General features: G+C 40.4%; 1 protein-coding gene across 2 annotated transcripts; it reads left to right on the top strand.

Moving 5' to 3' along the window:
- The first annotated feature begins 1,270 nt into the window (after positions 1–1,270).
- Positions 1,271–14,884, top strand: LOC6569444 (plastin-1). 2 transcript variants are annotated; one of them, XM_001995575.3, is made up of 5 exons: positions 1,271–1,369; positions 12,402–13,512; positions 13,582–13,860; positions 13,955–14,208; positions 14,287–14,626. In XM_001995575.3, the coding sequence occupies exons 1-5, from the start codon at positions 1,295–1,297 to the stop codon at positions 14,485–14,487; spliced, it is 1,920 nt and encodes a 639-aa protein (XP_001995611.1). In that variant the 5' UTR covers positions 1,271–1,294; the 3' UTR covers positions 14,488–14,626. The 2 variants fall into 2 exon arrangements, with proteins under 2 accessions (XP_001995611.1, XP_032597180.1); XM_032741289.1 differs by lacking the exon at positions 1,271–1,369 and adding an exon at positions 10,474–10,640 and having other exon boundaries at positions 14,287–14,884.
- Positions 14,885–15,196: the final 312 nt, after the last annotated feature.

Raw genomic sequence — 15,196 nt, 5'->3', positions numbered from 1 at the left:
TTGTGCGCCAGCGCAGGGTTGCCTGCTTTGATTTATGTTCGCAGCCAACTTCACGCGACTCGAATGTGCGCTAACAGTTTTCTGGTATTTCTAATTATGCCCAGCAACTGTTCCCATGTTATTTGAATAACGAAATGAATGTTATAAAAATGCATTTATTTTTTTCTATATTTGATAACAATATTTGTTATTTCATGCGATTTTAATTATGGCTTTAAGCCACAGTGCTTTGAGTATAATTATCATATAATATAATGGAATATACTACAAATGTATTTGATTTCAAAAACATGTTTAAATTGTTATATAGTAAAATTACTTCCAATTTTGATTCGAATCCATGTAAGCGCGAACATTTGATTCAAATATAGTATTTTCTTAGGTATTTTTGTAGATTTCCAATGACTGCGTTGGTGTTTTGAGTAATTAAGTACATTTTGTTGTAAGCCACCAGCGGTCACACAGTTTCAGGCTCCATCAGTTTCAATTCAGACTTTCTTGCGCATGGTTCGTGCACCCTGTCAGCAATATAAATCATTCTTTGTCGTTAGTTGAGTTATTGTTATTGATTAGGAAATAACAAAGTGTACGCACACACAGAAGAAGCCGGCTAAACAATAGCAACAGAGGTGAATAAGCTGAGCTTAGAGCAACGTGTAAATACGAGCGGCGGAGAGTGAGACCAAATCTTGTGCGTTCATATTTTGTTAAGTGCAAAAAAGAAGTCGTGCCAAAACAGAGAGTGAGAAAGTGCGCAAAAAGGAGGAGAAAAGCAAAAGCAACAGCAATAAGCAATAACAAAATAGAAATAGCAAAATAGCAATTATCCAGCGCAGTAGCGTGTAAGAGAATTAACAACAATAACAGCCATAAATAAAAGTAAAGTTGCCGCCAACGCCACCACCCAAAAGAGAGAAGAAAGTGTCACCGTTGTCCCCCCAGCCGCCCTCGACAGCCCATCTCCCATCTTGCTGAAAGCAAGCAAACAAACCCACCACCAACAACACAACACAAGACAACAACAACAACACAAGCAGACAGACAGCGACGCGACGCAGCAGCACCAGCAGCGGCGCACTTTTTCGCACAACAACAACAAGAACGAGACAAAAACAACAAGAGAGCGGCAAAACGGCGACAGCAGCGATAAAGTGAAATTAACCCTATACTTTATATAAATAATAGCCAATATAACAATTAAGAAACAAGAACAAAGAACATCAGCAACAGACGCAGCAAAAGCAAGAACAACAACAACAACAACAACAAACCCAATAAGAACAGAGATAACAAAATGGCAACACTTAACAAATTTACAAAATCTTTATCCATTGATGAAAAGGCCGAGATAAAAGAGAAATTTACAGAGGTAAGTAAAGAGAATATGAACGGCGTTTATCATGTGTTTATATTGTATATATATATAATAAAATACACATACAAATATGTACAGTAAATGTTAAATCAATATGGGCAACTGTAAAGGGAGATGCCATGTAATGGGAGATTGTACATAAATATATATATATTAAATGCCAATTGCATGACTCATATAAAAGAGCACTGCGCAAAACCGTTAACCGGTGCATGTGGGCGTCAGCGTCAAGTCAACGTCGACATCTCCAGCAATAGCGACAGCGACAATGGCCTTCAACAACCCCCCCACGAAGAGAGCGGCATCAACAACAGCTAACGGTAATGCTCCAGCTAGAGTGCATATACACATACATATGCATGTATGCATAAGTATGTATGCACTTATGTATAAATACACATGTATGTGCGTGTGTGGGGGAGCGCAGCGCTTGGGGGAAAACAAGTTCCCTTGGGTGGTGGCAACGCCATGTCTCTTCTCTCTTTCTCTCTCTCTCTCTGTGAGTTTGCATGCATTGCAAAATCACAACCAACAGCAGCAGCAGCAGCGCATGCGCCTTGCCCCTCTGCTGACGCACAAGTTCAATGTTTTCCCCCTTCCTCGCCAAACCCCCTTCCAACCCCCCACCTTATCCCACGCAACAACATTTATGACTAATTCGCATATGCTAAGCTAGGCTGGCATCTTCTTCTTTCTCTTTACTTGGAATTTCATATGAATTTCGCAAAAATAACATTTGAATAATATATAGATATATTTATACTTACACATACAAGTATGTGTATGTGTAAGTATTTCCATAGTATGACAACACAACGGCAAACTTAAAGAGACAGACCCACAGAGGCTAAGAAGGCAAACAGAAACCGGTTTCTGCTTAAAATAAAGACACACACATACACAGACAGAGAGATAGAAAGAGAGAGAGAGGGGGAGAGAGAGAGAGAGGGAAAGAGAGAGCAGCACAAAGATGGAGAGCGTGAAAAACTACGACTTAGCATCAGCAGCAGCCCGCAAGTCAGAGACGAAGAGCAACACATAACTACATCATCAGCGACGACGTTGCCTCTAGTTCTCCAATTCTCTAGTTCAAGGGGCAGCCGTAATTTTCGTTTGCCATTTTTGTGTACAATTTCTTTGCGCACACACACACACACAGACGATCGTGCACAGTGTCTTAATAGTTTTCAGGTGTTGCTTTTCGATTTGCCAACTGTAATTGCTGCGTCTGCCTCCCCTCTCTCTTTATCCGCCCACACACTTGTCCCCATTCAAATGCAATTTGCGCCGTGAACAGTGGTGGAGCACGCGCGTAGCGCTAATCAAAACACAATGTGCCATTGTGAAACGCGCAAGCGCGCGCGCGTTCGCTCACTCATAAAAATGCGTGGCAAACAAAACGATAAAAAGGATAACTGGGAAAGAGAGAGAGAATTACAATGAGTACGCTGCGTAGGCGGTTGTTGGCTGCGATCGGGTGCCGGTGGAGCGGAGGCGTGACATGCTAAATTATTGACACTGACACTGATTGACACTTGAAAGTAGTTGTGGATGCTGTTGTTGTTGTTGCTGTTGATTTTATTAATCAGCCCCAGCTCGCCTTGTGAAGCTCTTGTGATGACTAATGCAGCGCAGCGAGAGCGGGGGAGCTGGACTTATTCAGCAATGCTTACTTTGCTTTACATTTGTTTATGTCAAATCGTAAAGAGTGTTGCCATACTGCCACAAAGCATTGCCTTTATTTTTGCCTTTGTTTTTGTTTTCCTTTTGTCTTTTGTCTTGTGCCTTTTGGTCGTTTCTTCTTTAATATTTTGAATTGCGCGTGGGAGTGTCAGCGTTAATTGCCGCAAAGTCTTGCATTTTGAGTGAACAGATATGAATGCATACATACATACGTATATGTACATATATATGTGTGTGTGCATAAATATTTTTATGGTTTATCAGTATGTTTGCTGGCTGCTGGCTTGCATGCCTCAAGTTGGTGGGTGAGTTGAAGTGGATAGGCACAGCGCATAATTCATTGGGCTGCGCGTTTATTAGGTCTGTAGTCGTTGCTGTTGTTTCTGTGCCCATTCACACACATGCAACAATAATAAGAACAACAACAACAGCAGCATTTGTTTTTGTTATTTTAGCTGCGCGCTTTGCTTTTATCAAGTGCATTTTAAGTGCGCTTGGGGCAGGGGTCAGATCTGGGGTGGGGGTAGGACGCTACTTAAATATGTATGCATGTATGTGTGCATGTGTGTGTATGTGTGTATGTACTCGTATGCATATGCACTTCAACATTCTTCGCATTGAAACAAAGAGCATCTGACTGAGCTTCGCTTATGCTTAATGAATGCTTCTTGAATGTGCACGCAGATGCCGAACGGCGTTTACAGTGTGCAACTCTTGCAACGCACGTGCACAGTGGTTCCTTGAGAATGACAGTACTCACTCATGACTGTACACATTTGTTGCCACATTGATATATATATATATATATATATAGGTGTGGGTATTTGATATGACTGCAGTGGTGCATTGTAAACACAAAAAGAACACATTTACCGCACGTACAGTGACCACGCCCAATTGTCTCAAGTACGTGAGACTCATTTCAAATTTCTAATAATATTTGTTTATTGTGTTTCAATTTCAATTGTGGTTTCAATTGTAATTACACATTTCGAATGAGAAAAGCAAAGAAGTTGAAGAATTGAAATTTATATACATATGTATGTATTTATGACGCTGCTGCGACCACTGTGCACAAATGGAGCGAAAGTGATTTTGAATGCGTTCAATGCCAGCTGTGTCGCTTTTATTTGGCGTTGCCACTTGTCGTTTGTCCTTATGCAAAAGCTTTGATGCTTTCTTCATTCGGTTCGATGCGGTGCGGCTTGGTTTGGTTTTTTTTTTTTTGGTGTGCGTGCAGAGTTTTTTGAACTCGGATTACCAGTTACTTTATGGCGCCGATAACAACGTTTATATGTTTATGTGCTCTCCCCACCCCACCCCCCTACCCCCTCCCACACACACACGCACGCTCCACAAGTTAATTTTGATCAGTGTATTTGCCTGGTTTTTCAGTGCAGGTTTTCACTTTATCATCAACCCCCACTCCAAAGAGACATTTGCAAACATAGACAGACAAACAGGGTGGGGGGGTTAGACACCGAACGATTTATGGCTCTATTACCAATATTTAGCAGAGTGGCAGCACTGGCACTACGACTACACCAACTACTCCTACTGCTTAGCAACTGTTCCCTTCGTTCACGCTAATTAACACGCCTTAAGGTGTGTTGTGGTTCTTTTTTTTATGTATTTATTTTTGTGGTTCGCGTTCCATGCCAAAGAGACTTATTGTCTGCTGAGCTGTTTGGCGCGTCGTTCCCAATGGGCCAGTTGATTGACTCACCCATGTAACGAGAATACATATCATTTATCCTTATGACTAATATGTGTATTATGTTTCACACAAAATTACAATCAGTCTGCCGACCAACGACCACGCCCAACAACAACAACAACAAGAACAACAACCCAGACACGAAAAGTAGATTTGCCTGTAGTTTGGGCAAGTGGTGGTCAATGGCCATCCGACTTTTGCATTAGTCTATTCGGCGGATATGTGTCACTGCTGATTATACAATTCACTTAGCTTTCCGAGCAAGTAACTCTTGTATGTACACATTGTATATATATGTACAATGCTCGACGACTCTTTATCTTGTTGTTGGTCGCATTGCCAATTTCTACATAAAAATTTATTACATGCGAGCTGTGTGTGCTCAAGCAGACAACGCGCAGAGTCAAATTTGTTGTACGTGTTACAAATTTCAATTGACTGCACGATAACAACAAAAACAAAAACAATAACAAGAACAATAACAGCAACAACAACAATGACAATGTCAGCGACATCGCAACGTTGATGAAGACAACAGCAAACAGCAACAAACTGACATCACACTGGACTCTACAGGTGACAAAATTGTCGGATTCGAGTTACTATTATATATTAAAAGAAAAGGATTGTTTTATATATGAATATTTTGGTACATTTTTTGTTATTATTAATTACTATGTCGATTGTTTTCCCCTTCTGAGCCTAGCAATACACTTTTCATAGCTGAAACTGCACAGAAGTTCACAGAGAGTGGGTGAATACCCAACCACGCATACAAAAATAATACCGTTTTCGAGAAATTTGAATTGAATACCTATTTATTTGTCGGATGGCAGCAAAGCCTGCTTCAATCGTCTTAGCCCCAAAAGACGTTTCTTGTGTGGCAACTGCGCAACGGCAACAGCAACCATAACAACTGTAAATGCTGCATTGTCATATAAATAATCATGACTTGTCTGGTGGCCTTTGATTATTCATATTTTGTTCAATCGATTTCCTTTGACTATTTACGATCGTTTGCCAGGTACTTGGCCCCAATGTGCGCATTGAGCAGAGTGACAAATTATGCATAGATAGTTAGATATGTAGATACAACTACTCGAACAATTGAGCAGTCTGTGTTGATTAACATGTTTCCAATGTTGTTGTTGTTGTTGTTGACTCACTAGCGATGCCGATGCCGATGTCGATTCAATCAACGTCAACAGCTAATGTTGCGCTGATGTAATGCCGCCTTTGTTGTCGAGGTCGGGCATCAGCTTCAGCATTAGGTTCAGTTTCAGGTCTGGTTTCAAGTACGGATTTAGCTGCTCCGTGAACTGCATGCAGTTTGGGCAAATATTGGAATAGTCCGCATAGCAAATGCTCCACTTCCACTTTGTGTTACGACGGGGCAAGCGAACAAAGGTTCGTGCCTGGCATGAGCAATTGGAATTTGACTAGTGAACTGGTTCCAGGCCACAAAACCGGTTCAACGAAAGCGAAAAACTAACCATAATAAAAACCATAACAAAGTACATGTAATCCACATTCATACATACAAACAAACCAAAATACGTATGCATATTTAATTGAGGGCACTTTGAATACCCCTTAGCCACTCTGACAAAGGCAAACAAAGGGTATAACTAGCCGGTGATCCCATAACAGTGTGGACAGTGATCGCTTGAGACTTGAATTGGAAATATCTTCGTCATATAATATAATAATATTACAAATTGTGAAAGTCGAAAGATCAGCTATCAAATGTCGAAAAATACCTAACTAGATCAATTATGAATGAAATATAACAGATGAAGAAATCGAATTACAGTGTATACGTTTGTCGGGCATTCTCGATGGACAACGCACTTTTACTTGTCATACCCTGGACACATTAAAAATGAATGTAATGGTTTTGTGCAAATGTATGTAATAAGCAGAAGGAAGCATCTCCGATCCTATAAAGCATATATATATATTTGGTCAGGATCAACGGCCTTGTCGATCTGATCTCAGAGACTATGAGAGCTAGAGAATATAGGTTCTCATATACCCGGCGCAGATCAAGTGTGCTTTATTTCATCGATAACTGCCTTATTTCGATTTTCGAAAGCAAAAAATGCTGCAATTTTAAAGGCAGAACCTTCTAATTAATACTTAATATGCATATTTATCTTATTGAGCCTTAAAAGAGTGCACTTGCAGACCGCAGACCTGCTCACATTTGGGTGCAAAACTTTTGAAAGGGAAAACTGGAATATATTTAACAGCTGGGTGGGTTCAGGGTATATCGTAGTCGAGCTGACTCGACTACAGCACTCTTACATGTTTTTGTTGTTGTGTTTGTATTTTCTGTTTTCGTGTTACGTTTTCACGCCTTTGGGTGACACAACGGGGGTGGGGGGAGCTGGGGTTGCTTACGTCAGAGGGCAGAAGTGAAGTGGTCGTGTCACGAGCCATTACACGACAGGTCGCGACTCGAATGGGCACCACAGAAAGAATTGGCACCAAACAAAGCAAGGGACAAGGCAACAAACCAACAAGGCAACAAATAAACAAAGACAAATACAAACAAAAACAGAAACAGAAACAACTAAACGCCGTTTAGTATCTTTGTGGCATGCTAATGAACTTCATTTGCTGTAAATTGACTTCAAATGACAATAACAAAATTCATTAACAGAACTTTCGCGCGCTGCTCCTCATAATCATAATCATAATCACAATAATCATAATCATAATTACGGTTTGCGTACGTTTTGCCGTTTGTTTTTGACCCTTTTACCTGGCTTACCTCTTTCAGTTATTTTCGTTGTTTTATTTTTATATATCTATTTTTTTTTTGTATTTTGGCCAAACTCTCGAAACTATTCTAAGCGACGAATGCGGACGCTGAAAAGGCCAAGAAACGAACTTGAACTTGTTAACACTCAAAGTATTTAGATGTGTGCTTAAAAAGTTAGCTGTATGCGAAGTATGCGTATTATGAGTGTGGTTGGGAAACTTGTCATCGATGCTGTTCAGCAACTGATCAACTTATCTGTCAAATGAATGATATCAATTAAACGATAGAAATGAACTGTTTCAATGATGATTTGTATATTGCTAGATTGCTTTGCGCACTTGTGATTTTATTTTATTTATGATTTAGCAATTTACTTACGTACAACGTGCGTCCTCGTAAATACTAGAAGCATTTAAGAATTTCACGTTTTACCTGTCTTCGCGCCGACAATTTCCCTAATCAACTGTGCAAATGTGCAACTAGTTGCCGCCAAGTGAGTGAGGCAAAAGTAAGTTAACGATAGTTGACATTAAGCACAGGTGGTGCATGCATCAAATAAGCCGAAAGCTGATTGCTATTTAAAAGCAACAACTGTTAGCGATCCATTTAAAAGCGCCAACCCGGCTTTCAGCTGAAATGAATGAATCTTAACGATTGCCATAACCAAAACCACAACGTGACTGCTGCATTCAATTCGCTTCAACCGACCACGGGCAACGGACAATGGGCAATGAGTAACAACACATGCAGCAAGCAAACTCATTATCAAAAAACGACGCTATTCAAACAACTGTTAAATAAAAACATTATGTAACGAATATAGGTTGATTACACTTGCTTAGTGGCTGTGGGGGGATTAGTCATCGCTGCTCAACTTGGGCTCAACTGGAGTGCTTAAAAATATATAATTTTGTGAAGAAACCAAAAACCAAAATGCACTATTTATTCCTATAGAGTTTAATAAATAACTAACTGTCTTGTTTGTGGACGGTCTTATCGAGACATTTTCTTATCATTGACAAAATGGTATTAATTTTATGTTTAACAAGACATCAGTTGGCAAAAAGCAATTGTCACATAATTCCCTACCTGATACAATGGCTATTAAAAAACCAATTACGTTTAAATGTCATGTATTTCCCTCCCTCTCTCTCTCTCTCTCTCTTTGCCTCTCTCCCTGTCTCTGTGCTTCTCTGTGGGTTCTCTCTGACCATAACTGGGCGGATAGTGCCATAAATTATAAACCTTTAACTACATTAATGCAATACATCCACTTACGTAAGTAGCTATGAAATTGAGCAACAACAACAAATTGCGGTGTGTAAGCATTTTGTTAAAGGTTTTTGGCACTTGACAATGGGTTGTCACATTCACCAAAAATATGTGTTCTTTGCTTTTACCAAAAAGAAAAAAATGTAAATTAACCAATGCCGAAAAAGAGAAAGAAATCCAAGAATTTGCATAACAATTGATATAAAAATCTTCGAATTTTCGAATGATTAATATAAACATATTGAAAGTCAGCCCAAAATGGCTGATGATGCGTTTGCTTGAGATCAGTTAACATTGAGATAGCTAGTAATGAATGAACTGCTGGGCTGCTGAGTCAGAGATGTCATCAGAGATTGATGGATGCAATGCACTCACCTGATTTTGAAGGTATGACAACCCTGTTCCAACATCGCTCGATAATCGAACGTAATCTGATATTCTTAATCGATATCGCGTTGATTTTGACTGACTGCCTGGCTGACTGACTGACGGTGCGAGTGTGATGTGGTGCAGGGTGTTGGTCGCTTGTTGTTGCTGCTGCTGTTGCTGTTGGTTGTTGTCTTGTTGGCTGATTGGTTGACTGGCCGTTTCAGTAGCGTGTCTTATCGGTGCGAATGACCAAAATACCTATATATATATGAACACAAACACACACGTGCCGTATGCCATATAAATCCTAATTATTGGCTCATATGACTTCCAACTGGAATTCGAATTGAATCGAAAATTGCAAATGCCAAATGGCAAATGGATGCAAATACAACAACAAATTAATGACCAACTAGCCAATAATTAAAGGGTCTGCTGTTCACTGCTGACTAACTAACTATTACATTAATAATACAAAAAGAAAAACGAAGAAAACAGTCGCTCTTTAAAATATGGTTTGGTTTGTTTTTTTTTTTTAAGTTCTGCACCAATCAGACACTCTATCTCTCTCTCTCTCTCTCTGTCGCTCTTTCGCTCGCTCGCTCGCCGTGTGTTATCGGTTTCGATTTTAGTGCTAGTCTCGCGCGAATGGGTTTTCTTCATTGCTCTGATAAAAGAAAAGGCATAAATAGTGCGCACGGCGTCAGGCGCTCAATTAGTAGTACAGCTCGTCCAGTTGCGCTAACACCTAAACGTGGAGTATTTTATTATATTATTAGTCTATCCTATATTCGCACACGCAGTCTATTCACATCCTTTGCACTCTCTCGCTCTCTCTCGCTCTCTCTCTCTCTATCTATTCTTGATCTCGCTCTCAGTGCTTGCTCTCTCGCGCCTCGTTCGGCTCTCGCGTTTAACGTTTACTCTCACTTGCTCTTGCTCTAGCTCTTGCTCTTGCTGTCTTCCTATCGGGCTCTCTGGCTCTCGGTGTTCTGCTACGTAACGGTAAATTTGTGAACGCGCCTGCTTCTTATTGAACGAACCGCCTGTCGTTGTTCAGCACTCGTGCCATACACAAATCGATCGCGTGTCCGCCCCCACCAAGTCGGCCCCAGCTCCCTCCTCGGGTTATGTGCTGCTCTTCTTTATTTTTTTAATTTTGTTATTATTGTGTTTTTTCCTTTGCGTGTGTGTTTCGTCTTAAATCAATTTACTTAATTTACGCATAATTTTTGGTTTTGTTTTTGTTTATTTTGCTCAGCAATTAAGTGGCTAGCAAGAAGCAACACACAAAAAAAAAACATCTAAAAGTGCCCCAAAAAAAAAATATATATATAAGTAAAAAACAGAAACAAAAAGAATCGAAATAAATATCAAAAATGTCTGATATTCTGAACGTTGACCAGCATCGAACCATTGAGGAGTTCAAGCAGAATCTGGAGGAACTTCTGCCCGATGTACGTAAATCAAGTTTAAATAGGTGCAAAAACGAATCATTTCAATTTGAATTCAATTTTCATATTTTTCCGCACCAACCAATTTTATTACTCACGTTTACGCTCACGTAATCAAAAAAGTGTTTGCTCTTTTTCCTGTACTTGTTCTTGGTGTCGGCATACTTTATGGTTTTTTTTTTTTTTTTAAATCGATAACACAGACAAGCGCACAAAAAAAAATGATTCTCAACAGGGGTTTTTTTTTTGCTTTGCCTTCGTTTTATAGGCAGTTACAGTGAACACCTTTGATAAAGTTTACCCACCTTTTGAAATCGCACTCAGCTGACCAGTGGACAAGAACGAACTTCCGTTAGTTGTCAGTCAGAGCACTGGGCCATTTAGCCTGTGCGTGGCTTATCTCAAAAGTAAGTGGCCTATTGCCTAGGACAAAGCCAACCAACCAACCAACCACAATCGTCATCGTCACTTACCCTCTTACGCTGCTCCTTTCTCATCTATATATATATATATATATATATACATCATGTATATATATATGTAGAATGATTACCATATACGTAATCAGGTGCTATTTTCGATTTTGTTGCCATTCTGCCACAAGACTTTATCTTATCGGGAAACGCAACGGCGAACGGCAAACGAAATAGTCGAAGTAACATCATCATCATCATCATCGAGCCGACCGACACAAATTCCACACAATCACCCATATATGGCAAGGCATACAAACTTTATAGCATTCTATACTGTACTATATGGCCATGATGGGAATTTCACACCATAGTCACAAACATTTGCGAATCCCCCACCCACCGCCCCCAAGTGAAATGTTTGCGCTTCTCCATGGGGAATTGCGAAAGTTTCTAATAGTCCTCCACTCAGCACTCAGAACTCAGCGCTCAACTGAACGTTATATGCATATATGCAAATACTTCCCGCAATTGTGCAAATCTAGAACTTAACTTAATTAACTGTAGTAAATATATATAGCTCTTAACGCTGAATGTTTAACTCGCTCGTAATCTCGGTTCGCACATAAAAACTTTATGTTCTGTTTGTAAATTGCTTAGGATTTTTTTTGGGTTTTTGTAACGCTAATCGCCAGATTCTTTTGAGATAGAAATATTTCCGATAATTTCAAAGTAGTTAATAGTTCTTTTTGTAAATCGTGCAACTGACTGTTGTATTTCTCAAGATGATAATGATAATGAGTTGTAATTCCAAAATAACACATTTTATTTCATAGCCGATGATCGCATGATTGAGGCATTTCGATTTCGATATCGATAGAGATAGCGATAACGATTGTCTTAACTAAAGCTAGATACAAACTTTACACATACGTCAGTTCAACTGACTGCCAATAATCAATTACCAATGACTATGAAATGATGTGCAGCAACTTGATGAAGTCGAAAACTGTAGATAGATATACATATAGATATAGATATATATTGATAGTAGTGGGGAAGTGGAACTCTTTAGCATGTGCAGGTGACGTGTTAAGCCTTCAAAGAAAACCACATGGCAAAGCAAATGATGGCCTGGTCTGCATTGTGTTTAGCGATTCATCTATTCGATCTATTCGAAGGTGAATCCGCTCGATGAGTCAGCAAAGTAAACAAATAAAAACAGAAATTTGCCTAATTGAAATAGCAATGAATGAGTAAGATAATTAGTCAGCCAATCAAATTAGACACATAACTCATGCAGTCAAAATTTTTAAATTTTTCTCTTTGTTTTTTGTTTTTTGTCTTGCAGCTGGACGCCAATAAGGATGGCTTCATTGATCTGCACGAGCTGAAAGATGCACTCAATCAGGTCGGCTTCAAGCTGGCCGGTTATCAGGTGCGCGAGATGATCGATGAGTTCAAGAGCAAACAGCGAACGGCGCATCAGGGCAAATTGAATTTGGATGAGTTTGAGACGCTGTGCCTGGATTTGAAGTCAAAGGATGTGGCCAGCACATTCAAGACGGTCGTCTCCAAGAAGGAGAACTTGGAGACGTTAGGCGGCATGTCCAGCATATCGTCCGAGGGCACCACGCATTCGGTGCGGCTCGAGGAGCAGCTGGCCTTCTCCGATTGGATTAACTCGAATCTGGGACATGACAAGGATCTGCAGCATCTGCTGCCCATCGATGCCGAGGGCAAGCGTCTATATCAATCGATCAAGGACGGCATCTTGCTGTGCAAGATCATCAATCACTCCTGCCCCGACACAATCGATGAGCGCGCCATCAACAAGAAGAGCCTGACCGTCTATCGTGAATTCGAGAATCTGACGCTGGCGCTCGTCTCGTCGCAGGCCATTGGCTGCAACATTGTCAACATTGATGCCCACGATTTGGCCAAGGGTAAGCCGCATTTGGTGCTCGGCCTGCTCTGGCAGATCATTCGCATTGGCCTGTTCAGTCACATTACGCTGGACAGCTGTCCCGGCTTGGCCGGCCTGCTGTTCGACAATGAGCGTTTGGAGGATCTGATGAAAATGTCACCGGAGGCCATATTGCTCCGATGGGTGAATCATCATCTGGAGCGTGCCGGTATCTCGAGACGCTGCACCAATTTCCAATCGGACATTGTCGACTCCGAGATCTATACGCATCTGCTGAAACAAATTGCCGGCAATGAGGCCGATGTCAATCTGGATGCACTCCGCGAATCCGATCTGCAGTCACGTGCCGAGATAATGCTGCAGCAGGCGGCCAAATTGAATTGTCGCAGCTTCCTCACGCCACAGGATGTCGTTAATGGCGTCTACAAGCTGAATTTGGCCTTTGTCGCCAATCTGTTCAACAATCATCCCGGCCTGGACAAGCCCGAACAGATCGAGGGACTCGAGTCCATCGAGGAGACGCGCGAAGAGAAGAGTATGTTGTTGACTACCCCAATTGATTTGATTGGATTGATTTGAACTGATTTCATATATTATTTTCCAGCTTACCGCAACTGGATGAATTCGATGGGCGTGGCGCCGCATGTTAACTGGCTGTACTCGGATTTGGCCGACGGCTTGGTCATCTTCCAACTGTTCGATGTCATCAAGCCGGGCATTGTCAATTGGAGTCGCGTCCACAAGCGTTTCACGCCACTGCGCAAATTCATGGAGAAGCTGGAGAACTGCAATTATGCCGTTGATCTCGGCAAGCAATTGAAATTCTCGCTCGTCGGCATTGCTGGACAGGATCTGAACGATGGCAATGCCACGCTCACATTGGGTATGCACCAATATATAGTATATATATATGTATAAATAGTAAATCGTATATATGCACTACAATTTGTTTGTTTTTGGCTTTGCTTAATCGATAGCTCTGATCTGGCAACTGATGCGCGCCTACACATTGTCCATATTGTCCCGGCTGGCCAACTCGGGCAATCCGATCATCGAGAAGGAGATTGTCCAGTGGGTGAACACCCGGTTGAGCGACGCCGGCAAGGAGTCGAAGCTGAAAAACTTCAACGATCCGGCGATTGCCGATGGCAAGATCGTTATTGATCTGATCGATGCCATCAAGGAGGGTAGCATTAACTACGAACTGGTGCGCACCAGCGGCACTCAAGAGGTACGTGTCCCCCCTCAGCTCCTTCTCCGTTGCTATAAATGAATGAATTTTAATTGAATGCATTTCATTATTATTTAGGATAACCTGGCCAATGCCAAGTATGCCATCTCAATGGCGCGTAAGATTGGCGCTCGTGTTTACGCCTTGCCCGAGGACATCACCGAGGTCAAGCCAAAGATGGTGATGACCGTGTTTGCCTGCATGATGGCGCTGGACTATGTACCCAACATGGACAGCGTTGATCAGAACAACCACAACAACAGCAACAACAGCAATTGAATCAACAAACAACAACGACAACAACAACTACAACTACTCAATTATACTTAATCAAAAAGGAGAGTAACAAAGTAAAACCAACCAACCCACAACAATAACAACAAATATGTAAACAATACGTACTACATACATGCATACCTACATACATACAAACATACATACATACATACATACATATATACATACATAAGTGCATATGTATTTGCTAATTAACTAAAATTAACTTTTTAACAAGTGGCGAAATAACAACAACAACAAAAACAACACAACATGAAACAACAGCAAATTGTTCTTGCAACGTTCTTTTAGAATTTTTTTTTTATTATTATTATTGTATTATTTTTTTGCTATTGTAATTAAGCGTAAACAGTAAAAAAAAAACAAACAGCAAAAAAAACTCACACACAACACATTTTGAGTTGCTTGTGTTCATTATTAATTTTGTTTACAAAAATTAATTGTTTAATTTTTTTTTAAACTTGAACCTTATTTTATAAATAAAGGTTTGGCCCTTTCTGCTTTAGTTCTTATCTGTTTATCTGCTCGGCAAAGAGTTGAACGTGCACGAAATTTGTAATATGTAACAAGAGAAACTAAATACTTTGTAATATATATTTATATACAATATACATGCGTCTATCCATAAATACTACATACATATACATATATATATATATATATATATATATATACGTAAAGCTATATATAT

The sequence above is a fragment of the Drosophila grimshawi genome, unplaced genomic scaffold (assembly GCF_018153295.1).
Source record: "Drosophila grimshawi isolate 15287-2541.00 unplaced genomic scaffold, ASM1815329v1 contig_848, whole genome shotgun sequence".
NCBI classification, from domain to species: Eukaryota; Metazoa; Arthropoda; class Insecta; order Diptera; family Drosophilidae; genus Drosophila; species Drosophila grimshawi.
This window is presented reverse-complemented; position numbering and strand designations above follow the sequence as displayed.

Bases quoted from the DNA above. Each gene is read 5' to 3' on its own strand.
- LOC6569444 (XM_032741289.1), top strand. From the start codon at position 10,563: ATGTCTGATATTCTGAACGTTGACCAGCATCGAACCATTGAGGAGTTC. The intron at 10,641-12,401 runs GTACGTAAATCA...TTTGTCTTGCAG, and splicing joins TGGAGGAACTTCTGCCCGAT to CTGGACGCCAATAAGGATGG. The intron at 13,861-13,954 runs GTATGCACCAAT...CTTAATCGATAG, and splicing joins CAATGCCACGCTCACATTGG to CTCTGATCTGGCAACTGATG.